Raw genomic sequence first — 18,585 nt, forward strand, 5'->3', positions numbered from 1 at the left:
CTTGAGTCCCACAAACTAAGCACACAGCTTTACTTTGGATGTCAGTAAATAAATACTTGGCAGTCCATATTTTGTTGAAAACGCGACCTTCGATATCAACTTTCCTCTTTTTAGCTGACATGACGGCGATGTGCTGGGAATGGCTATCCTCACTTGTTGCAGACGTTCACCCCAAAGTTCGACTACGCTAGGACGTTAGAACGTAACCACGTGCGCAACAATTTCAAAATAAAAGTCGCACCATTATATTGCACTTGGAATACGAGGGTTTCCCCCATTTATTTTTGTAATTTATAATAGGCCTTGCGGGCCGTACAGGGATGCACGACGGGCCGGATGTGGCCCCCGGGCCGTAGAATGCCCAGGTCTGATCTAAGGGCACCACAGACTGTGGATTCCTTTAAAAAAGGCCTGAAAACTCACCTTTTTAGAAAAGCCTTTAGTTTGCCTGAATTATATTAATATTATTTTACTGTTTTTTTTTTTTTTTTTGCTAGTTTTAAAATGTAGCACTCTGAGGTCATTAAGTTGATGTAAAGTGCTTTATAAATAAAATATATTATTATTATTATGTAGATGCTGGTTCTTCAAAGGACCGGGGAACTATTGTTCGGGACCACTTTGGCACGTTGTTAGAAATATATATGTATATATATATATAAATATATATATATATATATATATATATATATATAGGCCTGTCCAGGGTGTACCCCGCCTCTCGCCCATTGACTGCTGGGATAGGCTCCAGCCCACCCGCGACCCGATCGACGGATTCAGCGGTATAGATAATGGATGGATATATATATATATATATGCACACAACACTACCAATCAATCAATCAATCAATCAATCAATCAATCAATCAATCTTTATTTATATAGCGCATTTCATACCACATGCAACCACACAGATGTTCAAAGCTGTGTTATTTTTATTCACATTCCTTCCTGTCTGATTTTAAACTCTTAATGTGTGTTTTTAAAGCTCTTAGCGGCCTCGCCCCGTCGTATTTATCTGAGCTTTTAACAGTCCTGGTAGAGCTCTGAGGCCAACAGATCAGTTTCTGCTGGAAGTGCCCAGGTCAGAATACAAACCCTGGGGTGAGCGAGCCTTTTCCCAAAGCTGCCCCCAGGCTCTGGAATAAGCCCCCCGTCCAGCTGCGTCTTATTTCTGACCCGGGCCTCTTCACATCTGGGCTAAAAACCTGCTTATTTAGGATGGCTTTAATACCCAGTAGCATGATGACACTTTTATCTTATTTTATCTTATTCGATTTTTTTGTATTTTATTTGTTTTTTCACTGTTCTTTTATTGTTTTTATTTGTTTTTACTTCTTCTTCTCTTTATGTATTACCTGCTGTAAAGCACTTTGGTACACCGTAAGGATTGTCTGTAAAGGGCTGCATAAATAAAGTAGATTTACATGTTTCCACAGCCATAAGGCTTTTTAACAGTGACTGCTGACATGTTCTTCTCAAATTTATTGATTGATTTTTTTATTTAGTCATTTATTATTATTATTAGTTAGTAGTTATATTTTTTTTTACTAGAATTGGTATTATTGTTGTTGTTGCTGTTAATACAATCATTGTAAATATTTAAAAAAATAAATTGAGCTACTCGACTAATTTGAATTGGAGCTATAACTGATGAGTTAGATGTAAAGGTTAAATTTGAATAAACATTTTGAGCCGTGCTTCTGAATCACATTTAAAGTTGTCATTATTGTAACTGGGAAACTGTTCGTTTGGTTATTGATTGGTCGACTGGTTATCAACACACAACAGGCTGAGTGACAAATAAAACTCTTGTCAACGGTCAAGGGATTGTTGTTTTCCTCCGACCCTGAAACGCCGAATTGTGCCTTTTAAAAAGCGGGCATCGCGTTGCCGTGGCAACGGTTCGCTTCGACCGTTTGAAAACTAACGTTCACCAAGAAAGACGGGAGGAAGTGTGAAACTGGTTGTTGTTCAGTTGGTGAAAAGAAATAGCAGAAAATGTTTTCGAAGCCCAAGAAGAGTCCGCCTGCTGGGTAAGTTTTTCTTCACGTTTGGGATTCCCAGCCTGAACTAATCTGAGCGGGCTCTAACTTTCTGCCGCCCCCTGTGTGTGTGTGTCAGCAGCGGGACGGCGAGCCGAAATAATCTTTCCATGTCAGAGTTATACGCCTACACTGAATTTCAGGCAGGCGAAAGGGAGCTAAAGGAGCTCAGAAAGACATCCAAGGAGCGCGAACAGGTCAGTACGGAAGCCCAGAGCGGCCGTGGTCCGTATAAACTTTTTTCTGATGGTTTTCTCGAGATAACGAGTTAATTTACCGATGGTTTACGAGGCCACTTTTTCTCCCCAGCCCGCCCGTTTATATGTGTTTGTATGTGTTCGCAGTTTGTTCGTCTTGTAGAGATAACTTTCATATCAGCCCGCGTCATTTAAGGAGACAGGGACCAGGCCGTCTCCATGGTTACCGAATGATGCACGAGAGGTGCCGTTATCGTTTTCTCGCGATAACGAGATAAATAACTCGTTATCGCGAGAAAACGAAATGCTCGTCACACCAGCGGTTTGATTCATAGGCTACTTTATTCAGTTTTCAATGAAAGGGGGGTAAAAATGGTGATTAAACTTTCACCAAATGGAGACATTTTTAAATCCAGGTTAAAGACATTTCTGTTCTCATGTGTCTATGCATGAAATCTGCACGCTATCTTTGAACTTATCTGGACTGTTGCTTGCTTTTAAATTCATTTAAATGACTTTATTTGTTTCTCTTTATATTCTTTTATGTATTCTTAATGCTTCTTCCACTCCCTGCTGCAATGCTTTTATTTCATGTGAAGCACTTTGAACTGTTTTGTACATGAAATGTGCTACAGATAGATTTGATTTGATGATTTTGATTAATGATACTGCTTATATGGGATGTCATAGAGCTTCATGTCAAAAGGGGCGATCTATCCCTTTAAATGTTGTGGATTACGGATTAGAATTAGTGTTAAATTTAAATTTGCTGAGTAACATGACCCATGAGCAGAAAGGAACCGGCTCAGCTGGATCCTCCTGGCCCGGTGACAGTTTCTTCTCCAGATGTGATTTCTGACGCTTAGTTTCCAGAGTGTGGGATTCTGAGGGAAAGGTGAGTAAAAGCCGTAAGTGAACGTGCTTCTGTGGTCTCAATCTTGGAAAAAGCAGAGGACAGAATGATGAAACGTTGCAGATATACGGGAATAAAGGTCAGACCTGCTGAGCCAAAGGCAAACGAATGAAGTAATGACTGAGAATCAGGCCTGGGTGTCTGAGTAATGCCTGCCCAGCGGGCCGACAGGAAACAACAGCGTGCTTACGTGCAGGTACCCAACTTCTTTTTATTTTTCCTGTGCTTTCACGCAGTATTTGGAGAATTTGAGGCTGCGCAGGCAGGAGTTGCAAAAGGAAATCAAAGAACAGGAGGAGCAGCGCTTCAACTTGCTCCTGAAGGTACAACAGAACACAACGCAAATGTTGGAGTTTATAACCGGTGCTGCGACTGTCGGCTGCAGGGATTTCTGTCTTTTTCCGTCCAGGAGCGGGAGGTTGATGTCGCTGCGAGGAAGGCAGCGAGAGAGACGAGGGAAAAGGAGGCAAAGTTAGAGCAGCAGGAGCAGGAGTACGCCGAGATGGCTGAGAGGAAACAGGAGCTGCTGCGTGAGGTGCAGAAATACTCCGTGTTCAAGGACTTCCTGGAGGAGGTTCTCAAGCTGACCACGGTGAGTCATCCACCAATAAACCGTTACACCATCTGACCAGGGGCGGAGCCGGGGGTGTCCCAGGGGTGGAGCAGGGATTTCATATGTGGGGGTGTCCCAGGGGCGGAGCCGGGGGTGTCCCAGGGGTGGAGCAGGGGGTGTCCCAGGGGCGGATTTTATATGAGGGGTGTCCCAGGGGCGGAGCCGGGGGTGTCCCAGGGGCGGATTTTATATGTGGGGGTGTCCCAGGGGCGGATTTTATATGTGGGGGTGTCCCAGGGGCGGAGCAGGGGGTGTCCCAGGGGTGGAGCAGAGGGTGTCCCAGGGGCGGATTTCATATGTGGGGGTGTCCCAGGGGCGAATTTTATATGTGGGGGTGTCCCAGGGGCGGATTTCATATGTGGGGGTGTCCCAGGGGCGAATTTTATATGTGGGGGTGTCCCAGGGGTGGATTTTATATGTGGGGGTGTCCCAGGGGCGGAGCAGGGGGTGTCCCAGGGGTGGAGCAGGGGGTGTCCCAGGGGCGGATTTCATATGTGGGGATGTCCCAGGGGCGAATTTTATATGTGGGGGTGTCCCAGGGGTGGATTTTATATGTGGGGGTGTCCCAGGGGCGGATTTTATATGTGGGGGTGTCCCAGGGGCGGATTTTATATGTGGGGGTGTCTCAGGGGCGGAGCAGGGGGTGTCCCAGGGGCGGATTTTATATGTGGGGGTGTCCCAGGGGCGGAGCAGGGGGTGTCCCAGGGGCGGATTTTATATGTGGGGGTGTCCCAGGGGCGGAGCAGGGGGTGTCCCAGGGGCGGATTTTATATGTGGGGGTGTCCCAGGGGCGGATTTTATATGTGTGGCTGTCCCAGGGGCGGAGCAGGGGGTGTCCCAGGGGTGGGTTTATATGTGGGGGTGTCCCAGGGGCGGATTTTATATGTGGGGGTGTTCCAGGGGCAGATTTTATATGTGGGGGTGTTCCAGGGGCAGATTTTATATGTGGGGGTGTTCCAGGGGTGCAGCAGTGATTTTATATGTGGGGGTGTTCCAGGGGTGGAGCAGGGATTTTAAAGGTGGGGGTGTCCCAGGGGTGCAGCAGGGATTATATATGTGGGGGTGTCCCAGGGGCAGAGCAGGTATTTTAAATGTGGGGGTGTCCCAGGGGTGCAACAGGGATTATATATGTGGGGGTGTCCCATGGGTGGAGCAGTGGTTTTATATGTGGGGGTGTCCCAGGGGTGGAGCAGTGGTTTTATATGTGGGGGTGTCCCAGGGGTGGATTTTATATGTGGGGGTGTCCCATGGGTGGAGCAGGGGGTGTTCCAGGGGTGGAGCAGTGATTTTAAAGGTGGGGGTGTCCCAGGGGTGGAGCAGGGATTTTAAAGGTGGGGGTGTCCCAGGGGTGGAGCAGGGGGTGTTCCAGGGGTGGCACATGAGCACCACATGGAGTCCACAGACTGAATATAAAAAGGTAAAGCCTCACAATAGAGGTACGGTATCATAATTTACACGTTTTTAATCACAAAATGTAACATTTGATCACTATGACGGAGTTATCACCGTGGATTTACTGCAGGCTACGAAGTTCCTGAAAAAAATTTCTGCACGTCACGGCCTGATTGAAAACTCTCTCAAAGAAATAATTGCCCTGAGCTGGGGTCTGACTTGTGCTTCTTTACAAAGAAGCCTGCAATATTTCCCGTTCTTTTCATTGTTATCTGTCCCTACACAAAATAAGGCAGCCTGCACTGGAAAAAATCTAAGTCTTACCCAATATATTTGTCTCATTTCTTGTCAGAATATCTCATTACACTTAATATAAGACACAACTGCCTAACAAGCACCATTTCAGCCAGATATAGGGACTTGTTTGAAGACAATACATCTGGAATATCTTGTTTAATGAATAAGTCTTGAAAACAAATTGTTTTGAGTCACATATCATATGAAACAAGCTTTTTTTTTTACATTTGAAGAGGTTTTTAAGCTAATTTCAAGATCACTTTTATCTCAAAAGTCCCAAATATCACATCTTATTTCAAGAAATCTGGACAAGCCGATTTTCACTAGTTCCATTGGCAGATTTTTTTGCTTATTTCAAGCAAAAACGTCTTTTATTTGTTGTTTTTCTTACTTATTTTTGGAGGGGCATTTTTTCCAGTGTGGTTAAACCTCAATATTGTGTTAATCTTAAACTATTTGTCTCCATTCTTGTGCTTTAACATACTTTAAAATCAACTACCAGCCGAGCTGCTATAAAATTAAATTAGATCATGTAGGTTGGTCAGGTGAAGTAGCTCGGCTAAAGTTATACTTTTAGACCTTTATGATAACAAACAAGCTCCATGTGTGGAAACACCCCCTCCCCCACGGTGCGACACCCATGCATCTGATGGCTGAAAGCGTTCTTAAACGTGGCAGCTCCACGGTTCCTTCAACTATCACCACAGATGAAGAATCACTGAGAGCAAAGCTCGTTCGCATTCCTGAACTTAATCAGGGAAATCGTGTGATTAATTAGATTAAACATTTTAATCGTTGCCCTAATAATTCTCCTTGGATATCTGGCGGTGAATGAATGGGATCAGAGGCACAAAGCGTGTCATACCCCGGTATGATAGGTGGCGCTGTACCCATTCCAGCTGTTGCTAATAGAGCCACTTCCTGTTGACCTCTTCACCACCAACAACAACAACAAACTCAGGCATTGGAGAAAGATGGAGAACGCAGAGCCAGATGAAGCTACGTCCCTCTACATTTGCTCTGTGATGAGCTGCTTGTTGCACAAACTCGATGCCCAAAGGAGCATTCTCCATCGCGTTGTTTGTTTCTTTCTGACGGCGACAACAACAGGAATATCGTCTCCTTTGACTTCCGGGTCACGACCCCGGGAAAACATCTGGAGCATGCGCAGAACGCAAAGTCTGATTCACCACGTGCTTCAGCGTCTACAAGCAGGTTTAGAGTGACTTTCAACCCAGTTATCTCGGGGTCTGAATCCGATCCGATCCAGTTCTTAGTCAGATTAAGGTGTCTACGTGCACTTAATAACTCAGTCTGATTGTAATTTAGCCAATAATCCGATCCTTTCAGTGCCATGTGATGCAGAAGTGGTGCTGGTCCGGCGAGATGAAGAGTGAGCTCAGCTGAACAAAGGCAGTTACGGTGGTTCAGGGATGCAGACGGGTTGCCTTTCAGTGATTTGAGCGTGTCCTGCAGAGGTAGCTTTTAGCGCTGGGCTAACTCGTTATTATCACATTAACGCATTAATTATTTAACGCCGATAAAGATTTTATCGTGCATTAACGCATGTTTTTTTTTTTTATTATTACTTTTTAAAAATAAAAAAAAAATAAAAATTGAGGGCTTTTGTGCCTTTAATTGAAAGTTCAGAGAGACAGGAAGCAGGGGGCAGAGAGAGGGGGAACGACACGCAGCACAGGGCCGTCTGATGCTGGACTCGAACCGGGTTTTTATTTTGGCTTTTATTTTGTAAAAGTCTGCTGCTCACAGGCTTTTATTTTGTAAAAGTCTGTTGCTCACAGGCTTTTATTTTGTAAAAGTCTGCTGCTCACAGGCTTTTATTCTGTAAAAGTCTGTTGCTCACAGGCTTTTATTTTGTAAAAGTCTGCTGCTCACAGGCTTTTATTTTGTAAAAGTCTGCTGCTCACAGGCTTTTATTTTGTAAAAGTCTGCTGCTCACAGGCTTTTATTTTGTAAAAGTCTGCTGCTGTCTGCTGTGGAACAGGAAAAGAAAGTAATCGGCGGATCCACCAAACATGGAGAAGGGTACGGAACTTTTACTCGGCCATTTTCATTTTGAAGTTCTTCCAGACGGCGGAGTGGACAGAACCAAAGTCATCTGTAAACACTGCCAAGTTGAATTGTCTTCTCAGCGTAGTAGTTCCAGTCTAAAATATCACTTAAAGGCAAAACACACAACTGATAGCAGCAAGTCATTCAAGGAAACAGACAGTGGAGCGAGGCTTCTACATAAAAACTACAGAAAGATGCTGATGTTAAAAGTGTGTTTGCACAACAAATGTTATGGCACTTTCATTCATATGGCAGCACATTTAAAATAAAGCTAAATGCTAAAAGCTATGCACTACTTTTGGATTCATTTTTGGATTCTGCGTACAAATGCGATTAATCGTGATTAATCAGGGAAATCATGTGATTAATTAGATTAAACATTTTAATCGTGGCCCAGCCCTAGTAGCTTTGCTTCAACGTTGACTCTTATTGTGTGTTTTGCAGTTTGAAGACGTGGACGCACTCACCGCTCACTTTGAGAACCTGCTCCAGTACAGAGACCGGCTCTATGAGAGGGAGAATCAGGTGCAGGACCAGGTGGGCCAGCAGAGGAAAAAGCTGCTGAAACTGAAGGACCAGCACGAGTTGATGTTACTGCAGGGCAACAACCAGCTGTCCCAGCTCCAGACTGAGCTACAGAAGGCCCGTTCTGAGGCTCAAAACTGGGTATCAAACACAGTCCTTAAGTCCACCATCAGAGCTAAGAGCCAGCTGACGTTTTCCCCGTGACGCTCAGAAGTCTTCTCTCCAAACAGCAAAGGCAATGGAATCACATCCAGGAAACGGCTGCCAAGAAGACTCTGGAGCTGGGCCAGCTTAAGATGGCCACCCTGAACCTGTTTGAACAGACCGGCGGCGTGGTGGGAGCAGAGGGTGTGGACATCAGTGCCACCGACAAACAGCTGGAGCAGGTAGGTGCCCTCATGGAGGCGCAGAGAAGCAGGCGGAGCGACACCAACTGATCCCTTCTGTTTCCTGTCCTGCTCCCTCTCAGATCCAGATGTACATCAAGGACATGAGTGGCATCATCAAACAGTATCAGACTTTATTACAAAGAGGCCCGGAAGGAAACAATCACACAAAGACCGAAAAGAAGTCAAATAGCAAATGAGGTTAAATTTCCCTGGTTTGCATTAGAAAGCCTGTTCAAAATGTAGTTATGATGTATTTTGACTTCCTGTTGGCCTGTACTGTAATATAGTTTTGATCTATGTATTTTTATGTGTTTCTAAGTTGAAATAAAGTTTTAATTTGAATGAAAAAGAAAAAATGAAGTGTAACGTGGTTTCAAAGCAGCGGGATCAAAGATCAAACCTAATTTTAAAAGCTGTTTTATTTTTTGGAAAATAAGAACAAAGACGAATCTGGTCTCGACCCCGTGTTTGTGGCGGGCTTTCCGGGCCGAGAATGAAAATGAGAAACACAACAATTCTAATAGAAGGGTTTCACTTGACGTCACTTCCCTATTTTTCTAAGCGCGCTAACCCAGGTGGTGGGCAGCCTGAGCTGGAGCCCATTGAAAACACTGTGTTTTGTCTGCCACTTTTTGCCCAAAATGCCTCAGTTTTGTGCCGTTTTTGGATGTAGCAATCGGTCTAACCGAGAGAAGGGAAAGGGTTACTATCGGGTACCGAAGGTAATCGCCCATAGAGGTGAGAAATGGAAAAAAACTCACAGAACAACGCCGCAAAAAGTGGATAGCTAACCTACGTTCACAGACTGGAGGGGCTGAATTTGCAAATGCTCGTGTCTGCGGTGACCACTTCGTCAAAGGTATGTGGGAAATCTAACAGTTTTGTAGTATTTCAGTAAAGTATTATGTTGCTAAATGCCAATCAACAGTAATGTAATACGGGCTCCGTTTGGGCTTTGTTTTGAAGGCTGCCCCGGCGCGTTGTTGGCTACTGTCAGTGGACTGGGCTCCGACGGTCAAGCTGGGTTACCAAAACACAAAGCTAACACACCGCCAGCGGTGTTTCATGCGATCTCTGAGAGTGGTTGATCTAAACAAAACAAATTTCTCACGTCGTCACAATCTTCACGTTTCTGTAGTATCCACATAGTGCTTAAGTGCTAACAGCGCACATTAGCTCCCAAGTTCTTGACAACAGAATCGCACTCTCTCTGCCTTTTGCATTAGGCTAGCGACGCCAAGTTCCAGGATATTGCATGGTTGTTATAGCAGCTAGAACTACGTGCATGAAGTAGCCTGTGGCTGACGCGTCCACATCTCGATGAGATGGTGGTCTGGGAACTAGGTGTGCATTTTCTCGTATTTGAGGCGTGGTTTACGAATGCCTAGAGCCGTTTATTGGGCGCTACGAATGTCTATCAAATGACGTCAGGTTCTTCCCATGCTGCTTTGCGCGCGATTCATAGCCAATTGTATCACTTATACCAGATGACGACAGAAATTCGACGAGGAAGAAGAAAAAAATGGAAAATAAAAGTAAACTTGCTCTAAGCTACTTAAATTGACAACAAAGTAGGCCTATATGCTATATTATACATGAATTTTTATGTTGTAGAGTTGTGAATTTATTTTAATAATGGAGAAATTGAGCAGCCTTGCTTTGTTGTCTACAGTAGTAGATCAACCCTCATCTTACTTTGAAGATCCCAGCTCCCAGAAGTGACGTCGACGCAGCTTTAGCAGCAGAGAAGCTATTAGGCTTGTGTTGATAATAATAAACTCCTGGAATGTGTACAAACTTCCAAATGCATCGTTTTGTGAGTACAGACCATATTTGTACTACTGTAGAAGTTTGGTGTCATGGCATGTGATTTTAGTGTGGTAATTTTGGAGATACTGCCAGGATCCATTAACCCTTGTACGAAGCTATTCGGGATAACTCAGTAACTCAGCTGATGTTCAGCCAATATCGGAAAAACTGCGGGTGGGCTACTTGGCTGGATGTCACGGTTCAAATGACCCCAGGGTGAATCTACTCCGAAACACTTTCTAAGGCTGCATCGAACGGTAACGTTGTGTCCGCTGTCATGTTGGATTAACACTCTACAAGCTTCGGTGTAGCCATAGACGTCGTCATCGTCTTGCTGCCCCCCCCCGTTCTGTGATTGGTTCCCAAACTCTAGCAAAAATAAGGGCGGTGGTTTCCAGGCTGACTTTGCAGTGAGAATGAAATCGAGCGCAAAGCAGCATGGGAATTCCCAGGCTATGCATGAAGTAGAACTATAACTAATTAGAATTGTTGTAGTTTGTTATTTTTTCTTCCGGTGATTTCATGACGCGTCAAATCACCATTTCTAAAAAATGCAAAGGTTTTATATTTAATATGAAGACATAATACCCAGTGGCAGCACAATTCACTATTATATTATGGTCAAATATAGTGATTGGGCACGATGTTGTTTAAAGGGTGAGTTCCGCTTTATTAAATACACTTAGCATGGCCTCATTCGCAGCTACGGTTGCAGCTCGACTTTTCACTTTACCACCGTCCTCGTCCCAGTTCACATGCATGGCGACAGAATTAAGCAATTAACTGAAGTATGTCCCATGATGCAACGCTGTGGCCATTTCTACCTACATGACGGCCCATGCAGGTCCAGCTGAGTTCACTGCACAGACGCTGTCTTTGAGCTCCTGTAACGGTGATTCTGCGGTTATAAAATCAGGATTTTATTAGAGCAGAGCGGCAGTCTGGAAATGCTTCGATAAGTCTTCGATGGGCTGATTTTCAGTCCCGGTTTCTGACGCATTTAGCCGTTTGACAGAAAATGCGAATGAGAGCGGCTTCATTTGGATTTGAGCCGTTTTGATGCTTCCATTTTACCGTTTTTTTACAAAAAGATGCAACCACTGAGCTTGGACAGAGCATCGAGGACCAGGCATGAAAAAAAAGGTCTCCCCGAGTATATTTAAGAGCCCATTTTGTTGTGTTTACTCATCAAAATGGTGCCAATTGATCATGAAAACGTCACGGCTCAGGCAGGGAAAAGGGGAGGTGACATTAAACTGGTGAAATAAATGTATGAGAGATTCAGCGATCACAATAAATCAAACATAAACATCTGAAAACTTTAACTCGTCCTCCTCTGACACTGAAAGTGAGTTTGACCAGATGAAGCACACTGCTCAGAAACCTGTTCACAAAGAGTCAGAAGAAGAAGGATGCAACACTTTGAGAGAGATGAGAGCTTTATTGATGTCAAAGAGCCACAAAGTGATGTGCGAGTGACTTGCTGAGCTGGTGAGATTCGGAGAAGCATGATGGGACAAAAGAGACTTTACTGACAGAGCGGCATCATCAGGAATAAGGACGCATGCAGGATGGATGATGACTGTCACAGCCGGGAAATTCACATCTACAGTGTGATCTCCCATCTTTTCATGCTGTGTTGTATAATGAGTTGTTTTCCTTTATTTTTTTATTAGGGCTGGGCAACGATTAAAATGTTTAATCTAATTAATCACATGATTTCCCTGATTAATCACGATTAATCTCATCTGTACGCAGAATAACCAAAAATGAATCCAAAAGTAGCGTATAGCTTTTAGCATTTAGCTTTATTTTAAATGTGCTGCCATATGAATGAAAGTGCCATAACATTAGCTCCGTTAGCTTCACACCTGTAACGGTGATGTTAGCTGCTAGTTTATCTTTATTTTATTCCTCCATGCTTCGTGGTGTTTGCTGTAACTGTGTGAATGTGATGCATTCAACAGACTTTTACAAAAATAAAACCTGCATTAATGCGCCATAAAATATTTATCGGCGTTAAATAATTAACGAGTTAACGCGATAATAACGCGATAACTCGCCCAGCCCTAATTTTTAACCAATTACTCTTAATTACTTAATATTTGCAAAAGAAGAGGCACATAGATCAGCAAACTCATCCAGATGATTTATACTAAAATATTTCTTTAAGTACAAACAGAAGTCTTCACTTACTCACCTCAGCTGCAGGTTGTGAGTGTGGCCACAGGGGGGCGCTGCAGGGAGGCAGTGCGCTCAGCTGTGTTATCGCTGGACCCTGAAACTCAGCATGTGATTGGTCCCTTAAGCGTGAAACACTTCAATCCTCTTCAAATAGTGGTTAGTTTGAGCTCCTCGGGCCAGTGGGCTGCAGCTGCAGGTGTGCGCGGTTAAACCGGGACTGGGAAGTGATTAATTGGAAACTCTCCCCTGTGCGTGAAGTGATTTGGAGTGAAAGAAACTCCCAAAATCCCTCAGCATCATGTCCAACTGTTTGCTGGTAAAGACGCTGGAGGACCTGAGTTTGGATGCGGGTTATGGGGCCGGAGAAAGTCTGTCGTCCTCCGATAAATCGGGTCATTCTCAGCCGCGCGCCAGCACTCCGCGCCGGGGTTCCTGGTGGCGGCACGCCGGCTCCATGTGCAGCAGGAACGGCAGCTGGGACACGGTGAGCTCCCTGCCGGAGGACGCGGCGGACATCCTGGCCCGGTGTCCCAGCCTGCCGGAGCTGGAGGAGTATCCGTGGACGGAGCAGGAGCTCCGGGCAGTGGTGCGTAAAGTGTCCGACTCGGACGCTTCGTTCACCCCGGAGGCAGTTCACAAGCTGTGCGTCCTGCTCCGGAGGGCTTTGGTGCGGGTCTCCCGGGAGGCGCAGCGGCTGTGCGAGCTCCACAAGCGGTGCACACGCCTGGAGGTCCAGAGCGCGGTGAGGCTGGTGCTCAGCTGGGGTCTGGCCGAGAGGTGCGTGTCCTCCGCCGTGCGCGCGGTGTCCCTGCACTGCATGAGCTCCGGGGACACCGCGCTCCGGCGGAGCAAGTCCGCGCGCTGCGGGCTCACGCTCTCCGTGGGCCGCTTCTTCAGGTGGATGGTGGAGACACGCGTGTCGGTGCGCGTACACGAGTACGCTGCAGTCTGTCTGACGGCCTGCGTGGAAAGTCTGGTGGAGGAAGTGGCCGGACGCGCGCTGCGGGCGGCGGGACTCTCTGCAGAGGAGGCGCGGGTCCGCGGGCTCTCCTGCTCCCCGGTGACCCTGGAGCTGCTGGAGGGAACCGTGAACAGCGACGCGGAGCTGTGGGGTCTGCTGCAGGCCTGCGAGCATCTCATAAGCGGCAAAAACGCCAATGGTGAGTTCAGCCACCTGTTGCCATCCATTTATTAATAATAAATGAAAGGTTAATAAAACTTTAAAAGGGTCATCTGCTCAAAAAGAATATTTATCAAGCAGAATCAGTCGGTTTGCAGCTTCCTTAGAGTGAAGATTTTCTGTTTTTAATAACTTTTAAATGAATTCTATGAACTTTTGAATGATTAGTAAAACAGAATAAGTGAGTTGAAGACTTTAAACTGACATCTGGTAAACTCTTAGACTTAATTTTAATGTAATTTTAAGTCTTATTTATAGGGCTGGGCGAGTTAACTCGTCATTATTTAACGCCGTTAAATATTTTATCACGCATTAACGCAGTTTTTATTTATATTCTTAATTTTTAATTATTTTTGGGGGGCTTTTGTGCCTTTAATAAATAGGAAAGTTCAGAGAGACAGGAAGCAGGGGGCAGAGGGAGGGGGAACGACACGCAGCACCCCTGTTTTATTGTTTATTTTATTATTGTAAAAATCTGTTGCTCACAGGCTTTTATTTTGTAAAAGTCTGTTGCTCACAGGCTTTTATTCTGTAAAAGTCTGTTGCTGTCTGCTGTGGAACAGGAAAAGAAAGTAATCGGCGGATCCACCAAACATGGAGAAGGGTACGGAACTTTTACTCGGCCATTTTCATTTTAAAGTTCTTCCAGACGGCGGAGTCGACAGAACCAAAGTCATCTGTAAACACTGCCAAGTTGAATTGTCTTCTCAGCGTAGTAGTTCCAGTCTAAAATATCACTTAAAGGCAAAACACACAACTGATAGCAGCAAGTCATTCAAGGAAACAGACAGTGGAGCGAGGCTTCTACATAAAAACTACAGAAAGATGCTGATGTTAAAAGTGTGTTTGCACAACAAATGTTATGGCACTTTCATTCATATGGCAGCACATTTAAAATAAAGCTAAATGCTAAAAGCTATACACTACTTTTGGATTCATTTTTGGATTTTGCGTACAAATGCGATTAATTGTGATTAATCAGGGAAATCATGTGATTAATTAGATTAAACATTTTAATTGTTGCCCAGCCCTAATTATTTTACATAATTATCGACATGGTCCTAAACATCGTACATTTGCAGATGATGATGTCAGGTAATGAGCCTCTTTAACCTGATATCAGAGGTAGATTTGATCTGTTTTAACACTGCTTCTGTGGGACTCTGCCCATCAGTTTTCCACCTCAGTGAGGAGAAATGAAACGTTGCATGTAACCGAAAGTCTGTTAACTTTCCAAAACGTGTGTTTTTCCATCATGACACTTGATCTCAAAGCTGCTTTTTCTTCCGTCTTCTCCAATAAAAGGACTCTGCAGAAGTTGTTCCCAGGAAAACTGGAGATGGTTGCAGTGATTTATTAAAGGGGGGAAACATAAGTGGAAATGCAGTATATGAGGCTTCTTTGGATGTGGGCTGCCTTTTGTTGCGTTCTCTGCCAACATGATCCCACACTGCTTCAGTAATGTTGAGCTCCGGGCTCTGGGGAGGATTCATCCCTCCATCAGACCTGCTGCCACTGATTTTCAGCCCACTTCTTGTCTCCTTTGGCACAGCTCAGCCTTTTCTCCCTGTTTCCCTTCCTTAAGAACGGCTTCCTGACAGCCACCCTTCCATGGAGCCCATTTCTGATGAGGCTTGGGCCAACAGCAGATGGATCAGCTGAAGGTCCAGATGCATCTCTCAGCTCCTGTGTCAGGTCTTTGCTGGATGTTTTCCTCTTTCTTAAGGACATCACTTTCAGATCCTGTTCATCTGCTGGAGATAGTTCTTTAGGCCGGACACTTCTTCTTCTGTCCTCCACTTGTCCAGTTTCCTCAAATGTTTTAAGGACACACTGCACACCATGCTGAGATATGCCAAGTTTTCAGCTAACAGCTCTTTGGGAATCACCTTGTTGCTGCAGAAATCCTGTTTTCTGTCTGTCACACTGTGTTATCTTTGCTGTTTTTCACACATGCAGCTAAAGAAATGGGAACAAATCTTAATTCCAGCCTAAAACCCACAAAGAGCTTCTAGATTATTCATTTCTGCTGGCATAAAACAGTTTAATCATTTCATTTATATTAATTGTTCCATAATTAGGCATTAGATTATATCTTATATTCCTTTTTTAAGCTTTAAATTGAATTTTATTTACTTTTTCTTGATGTTGAATAACATATAATTCTTATTATTGTCTGTTTTTTTTTTTTCTACTTTTAGATGTGATAACATTAATTTTTTTGGGATTAGGGTTTTTTTAAAACTGAATTTCTTATATTAATTTGACTCTTTTGGTAACTGAAAGCAGTTTTAACGTAAATGTACAAAAAGGTTGAAACTATGAAGCTGTTTTTCACAGATGCAGCTAAAGAAATGGGAACAAATGATGTGTCTCTGTGACAGGCTGCTGGGAACAAAGTGCCTAAAGATCCAGTTTAAAACGGCTTCTTTGCTGAGTTGGACACAACACTGGTTCATCCCTTGAGTTAGGAGCCTTTTTCCTGCCTGAATGCTTCAGAGCTCAGAGTTAATGGGCTTAAACAAAGAAAAACTGGACTGAAGGTGAGTGAAAAAGCAGAAGAAAAACTGTGAAAGAGCTTCAGAAAGCTGCAGAACTATTGATCAGGACACTTTAAAGGTTAAAGAAAGTCCGGCTGCTTGGTGGGAAACAGAAAGAAATGAAGGCTGATCAACATTTTTTTTCTCATGAAACAGTTTCAAACCCACCAGCTTCCTTCTTGTAATGAACTTTTCTACAACTTGAAAGTGTTAGCTGCTGTAATTGCACATGGAGCTACAGGCCCCGATGTGCTGAGGCGGCACAAAGCCAACAGGTGGCCGAACCTGGAGGAAGGAAAAGCAGCTTCCTCTCCTAAACTCGGGCGGTATTACAGAGCAGACGACCTAATGATGGCATCAAATTGCTCTGAGATTACTCTGGATGTTAATATGTGCCAGAGCCTTAAGAAGTCCAGCAAAACCACGGAGAGGATGATTGGAAACCCCCTTCCACAGGAAACTGCCTGTTTGGGTAATCAGGCGGAAGTCGACAGCCCTCTGATGGATGCTGAGTTCAGATCCACACTTGGATAAACTCTGGGTGTCCTGGCTCCTTTTAGGAAGGATCTGATGCACTTCCTGTGTTCTTACTGTCACTCTCAGGTTTATAGAAACTGAAATGATTTTAAATGTTAACAAATGAAGGTTAAAGAAGGCTGACAGCGACCTCTGACCTTCATTAAGCTGCTCAGCATCAGCAGCATCAGGCCTAACTACGCCTCTGTTTCCTGCTGGTGGGCCGGGGTCGCTAAACAATTTAGCAAAGTGGCTTCACCGCTGATCGAAGGTCAGTAAGTAGAGGCACGTGTATGAGTCGGAGTCATGGTAACCATGGTGACGGCTGAATTTAAGTCATTTAATACTTTAAAAACTTTAAAAATAGTGGAAAGCTGTAATGAAGATGAACTTCCACACCGCCTGGTCATCAGTTTTCATGCTTGTCCCACACATAAACACATAAACACACGTGTTTTTCCTTAGAGTTAGTCCAGGCTGCTGGTGTTTTTGTCTCAGGCATCGCATCTTTTCAGCGTGGACTGTGCAAAGTAGGGCTGCCGATCAGGTTGTTTTTCCTCCGAGTCGTTTGATTTTGAGCATCTGCCGAGTCCCGATCCGATACCTCTACAGTCCATAAAAAAAATGAACGGCAAAGAAACAGATCCAGGATGTCCCCGATTTTTATTTTTTATTTTCTTCACTTATTTTATAATTGAATTAGTTTTATTGTTTAAAGTGTTTAATACTTTTATTAATTTAATCATTTAATTAATCAAGTAATAAACAGATTCTTCACATTGGAGTTCAGTGCAACAATATCTAATATAAAAACGAGCAGCAGCTCAACCTGAAACACCTGCAGGCATGTGAACAAATAAGCAAATAAAAGTGCCACAGTGTTCTAAAGTAAGCCCAGTAATGTGCTTTAACTGCCCTGCTAATTCTTCCTCTCCTCCTCTGGCTTCACAGAAGGAAATGTAAGATTTTCTTGATGCAAACCAACATCTCTGCCTTGTCAGGTTTCAGCCTGTTCCTGCTCTCATCAGGGATGTTAGCCATGTCCTCGCCACCTCTTGGAATCCCAAAGTTAGCACATCTCACAGTTTGCGATCGCAATGTTTTTGTCGGCCACAGCAAAATAGCTCCTTGGGCAACTTTGGCATTTAGACAGAACTACGGAGCATGCTCACCACCGCCTATTCTTCTTCTTTGCTGGCCTGACAAAGCCTTAATGTCCCCGTGTGGATGCCGGCTCCTACGACGGGGATTCTGATCTTTCTTTGTTAACTTCCACCCTCTGGCTCTGTGCACGCTCAGCTAAAAGAGGCTTTTCACGGGTCGTTTGGGGCTTCTGCCGCACAGAATCCTCCGATCACTTCGTAAGAGGAGCAGGTTTTATGGATGGAGGGCTTTTACAGAAAAGGTACGGCTTCTGCTGTCCGTAGTTTTTATTAATAGATGCCCGCGTGTCGGGCTGTTAATGGGAAGTTTGTTCAGCTCTGACGTGAAAGGATCGATCACATCAGAGTGAAGATTTATTGATAGAAACTTATTTTCTGACGTCTGTGTCGGATATCAGCTGCAGCCCGCTGAACCGATGCTGATGGCAAAAATAAATCTGGATATGAAAACCTTTAAACCTGTCAACACTATGAACTAAATACCTGGTTGCCATGGTAACACACGGGTTGCTCCTTTTAGCTGAAAATCTTCATCACAAACTATCGGTTCGGCTTTAGAGATCAGCCCGTTTGATCTTTAGATGTGATTAAAATCCAAGTTGGAGGAGCTCTGTAACGGATTTTATTTTAATTACTAAAATGTGGTGCACTCACCCAACTATTAACACGATTAAACTATTGGTTTTCCTTCAGTTTATTTTGACAATTTAACTCGACGTCGATGCAACGCTTCAGATTTTGCTGATAAC

General features: G+C 44.3%; 2 protein-coding genes across 2 annotated transcripts in view; both read left to right on the forward strand.

Moving 5' to 3' along the window:
• Positions 1 to 2,001: 2,001 nt before the first annotated feature.
• On the forward strand, positions 2,002 to 8,690 carry LOC142383905 (coiled-coil domain-containing protein 42 homolog). The gene is made up of 7 exons (XM_075469734.1): positions 2,002 to 2,036; positions 2,125 to 2,242; positions 3,392 to 3,478; positions 3,565 to 3,747; positions 7,975 to 8,196; positions 8,286 to 8,441; positions 8,525 to 8,690. Exons 1-7 carry the CDS (start codon positions 2,002 to 2,004, stop codon positions 8,639 to 8,641), a joined length of 918 nt encoding a protein of 305 aa, XP_075325849.1. The 3' UTR covers positions 8,642 to 8,690.
• A 4,004-nt stretch (positions 8,691 to 12,694) lies between these two features.
• Positions 12,695 to 18,585, forward strand: part of LOC142397270 (ankyrin repeat and BTB/POZ domain-containing protein 2-like) — a 50,652-nt gene continuing 44,761 nt past the window's right edge. The window contains exon 1 of the mRNA XM_075484458.1: positions 12,695 to 13,597. Within this exon, the coding sequence (XP_075340573.1) occupies positions 12,736 to 13,597 (862 nt within the window). The 5' untranslated portion in view covers positions 12,695 to 12,735. The remainder of the gene's footprint in view (positions 13,598 to 18,585) is intronic.

Source organism: Odontesthes bonariensis, chromosome 1, assembly GCF_027942865.1.
Source record: "Odontesthes bonariensis isolate fOdoBon6 chromosome 1, fOdoBon6.hap1, whole genome shotgun sequence".
Lineage (NCBI taxonomy): Eukaryota > Metazoa > Chordata > Actinopteri > Atheriniformes > Atherinopsidae > Odontesthes > Odontesthes bonariensis.